The sequence below is a fragment of the Cryptomeria japonica genome, chromosome 1 (assembly GCF_030272615.1).
Source record: "Cryptomeria japonica chromosome 1, Sugi_1.0, whole genome shotgun sequence".
NCBI lineage: Eukaryota > Viridiplantae > Streptophyta > Pinopsida > Cupressales > Cupressaceae > Cryptomeria > Cryptomeria japonica.
This window is the reverse complement of record NC_081405.1, coordinates 290,617,182-290,620,492: the sequence shown is the minus strand read 5'-3', so window position 1 is coordinate 290,620,492 and position 3,311 is coordinate 290,617,182. Positions and strand designations below refer to the sequence as shown.

At 37.7% G+C, this 3,311-nt stretch overlaps 1 protein-coding gene across 1 annotated transcript; it reads left to right on the top strand.

The window, feature by feature from the left end:
* Window positions 1–1,507: 1,507 nt before the first annotated feature.
* On the top strand, window positions 1,508–3,068 carry LOC131048834 (chalcone synthase). The gene is made up of 2 exons (XM_057982908.1): window positions 1,508–1,798; window positions 1,883–3,068. The coding sequence occupies exons 1-2, from the start codon at window positions 1,606–1,608 to the stop codon at window positions 2,878–2,880; spliced, it is 1,191 nt and encodes a 396-aa protein (XP_057838891.1). The 5' UTR covers window positions 1,508–1,605; the 3' UTR covers window positions 2,881–3,068.
* The last annotated feature ends 243 nt before the right edge of the window (window positions 3,069–3,311 follow it).

Genomic DNA, 3,311 nt, shown 5'->3' with positions numbered 1-3,311 from the left:
ACAACTTGAGACCAACGCAGATAAAAGAAGTCAGCCAGAAATCAAAATCAAAATGGGAACGGATGGATGATTAAAATGTATCACCACGGCCAAGTACAGTTTAGCGCACTAGAATCTATTCAAACAAATCATCATGCTCTTCCGACTTGAGCATATGCTACTATCATTGCATTGCAAAAGATCAAATTCATTTTACGCATTTTGCAAAACACATCTCTGCTATCATGTACGTTGCCTTCATTGATGTAACCTGCAATCATAGTTATCTACAACACAAGATTTCTTCAAGATCTGACAATTGATGAGACTACATATCGACTCGGCACTTGGTTAAAGGGCTTTTGCACACAATCATGGCATTGCAGGAAACATCATATCGTTCTAACACTTTGTCAGGCAACAAATCTCCAACAGATTTCATTGTCACGTTTTCTTCCTTCGGTATTGCTTCTCAAATTAATCTCGCATCTAACAACCACGTTAATTGTTCTACAAGTAAGCGTTGAAACAACTGCCATTGAACGATAATAACTCCCCAAAATCATTGACATAATTCTCAGCAAATGAAAAAGTAATACAGATTTTCTCAAGTTCCAATCCTTTAGAATAACTTCAATAGAATACCATGACACTTCAATTTTTCTTGAAGATATTTCACGTTGGGACTTCAAATGTGAAGAAAATATAAATTAATAAAATATATTATTGAAACATATATATATGTGATAATTTAAAGTGTGTGATGATGTCGTCTTTATGTTTTGTATATTACTTTGTAGATATGTTTTTTTTAATTTTTTAAGTTTAAAAGTAAATACAATGTATGGACAAAATTTGAATATTTCTAACATAATACTTTTTAAAGTCATTTTATCATTTTTAAGATTAAAAAAGTAAAATCTAAAATTATGAGTAATTAAAAAAGAGTGGAAGAAAGAAGTTGTAAAATAATAGTTATAGATTATAGAAGAAATGTATATTATTATTTTTTAAATAATTTGCACATATTTAATTTGTAAAGAAATTCATTAAAGAGTCTCAATTTTTTTAATAAAGAGATTAGTTTTTATTTTATATTACAAATAAATAAAATTTATCCATTAACATAGATATCTTAAATATAACTATCTTAATGATATTCAAATATAAATCTTGAGGTGCGTATTTATTTGAAAAGCAACTTAAATTTATTACATATATTAAATATAAAAATAAATTTGTCTAATATATTTAATAGAAATCTCAATATATTAATAATTATTATTAAATATAATATAAAATATAAAATATAATACAACTAATATTACTAATGCATTAATATTATTTGATGATTATTAAATATTAATTTAAATATATTCAACATAAATAAAAAAATATTTATGAATAACGTAAGGGACAGTCATCTTCCAATAGAAAGAGGAGGAAAGTCATCTGTGAACAGAAACGACATTAAAAGAGAGACCCACATGAAACAGCGCACACTGATCAATGATTAATGTGTGCTGTTAAGCCCAGCCCTCTTTTCCCCAGCTAAACTTGCTTTTAAATATACAGCTTTCATCATAATCTGAAATATAGTGCGGTGGAAGTTAAAGATTAATCAACATGTCAACAGGGAAGATGATGGATCTGGAAGGATTTCGGAAAGCCCAGAGGGCTGATGGTCCAGCAACCATCTTGGCCATCGGAACGGCTACTCCTCTCAACATGATTGAGCAGAGCTCTTACCCGGACTTTTATTTCCGCATCACCAACAGCGACCACATGACCCAGCTCAAGGAAAAGTTCAAGAGAATATGTAAGCCCATATACCACATTTATATAGTTTATTTTTCAATTTAGATTGCTACGTTTTACTGATTATGGAACGTTTATATTGCAGGCGGGAAGTCTATGATAAGGAAGAGGCATATGTATCTGACGGAAGAGATACTGAAGGAAAACCCCAATGTGTGCGCCTACGAGGCGCCCTCTTTGGATGCTCGGCAGGACATGGCGGTGGTGGAGGTACCGCGGCTGGGAAAAGAGGCAGCTGTGAAGGCCATTAAGGAGTGGGGTCAGCCCACGTCTAAGATTACCCATCTCATTTTCTGCTCCACAAGCGGAATTGACATGCCCGGTGCAGACTATCAACTCTGCAAGCTGCTCGGCCTTCCCTCCTCTGTGAAGAGAGTGATGCTGTATCAACAAGGCTGCTTCGCTGGAGGTACGGTTCTCAGAATAGCAAAGGACCTTGCCGAAAACAACCGTGGAGCCCGAGTTCTGATCGTCTGCAGTGAGATCACGACCGTCACTTTCCGCGGCCCCTCGGACACTCACCTCGACAATCTAGTCGGGCAGGCCCTCTTCGGCGATGGGGCGGCAGCAGTGATTGTGGGAGCAGACCCCCTTCCTGAAATAGAGAAGCCCTCTTTCCAACTCCTCTGGACTGCTCAGACCATTCTCCCCGACAGCGAGGGCGCTATAGAGGGTCACCTTCGAGAGGTTGGGCTCACCTTCCACCTTAGAGACGACGTGGCTGGGCTGATCTCGAACAACATTGAGAAGGCTCTGGTGGAGGCCTTCGGACAATTCAACATCTCGGACTGGAACGAACTCTTTTGGATTGCGCATCCGGGAGGCCCGGCAATTCTGAACCAAGTGGAGTCCAAACTCCAATTGGATACGAAGAGGATGAGGGCAACTAGACAGGTATTGAGCGAGTACGGGAACCTGTCGAGTGCGTGTGTGCTCTTCATTTTGGACGAAATGAGGAAGGCGTCTGCAGAAAAGGGATGCCCGACTACCGGAGAAGGATTAGACATGGGAGTGCTCTTTGGATTCGGACCCGGACTCACTGTGGAAACCGTCGTTCTGAAGAGCGTTCCTGTCCTACCTTAAACAAACATTCTCGTGCTCTGAATAACAACGACTCCGTCGTTAGCTAATAAAAATCATATTCCATGTTTCCGACATTGTCTTCATTTGCAATGTGACCACGATACCTGCGTTCTCCATCGCTGGTTCCATCGTATTGTGTATGCCACGAAGATATGAACAATAAATTTTAATTTTCAGCAATTTCGTTATTTTTACGTTTCTGTTTATTGCTTTACAACAATTTAAGAATTAATTGTCTTAAATATGATGATAAATGATTATAATTAACCTCTACAAGATGCATTGAAATTCATCCTGATTAGACGCATGACAGACTTCGTAAAATGGTTTTTCTCATCGAGAAAGTGCTAGAGAGGATTAGGCGGTTTTCAACGAGAACAATGGCTTCTCTTATTGACAGCACAGAAAAAACCGTTAGAAAATTGAAGAAG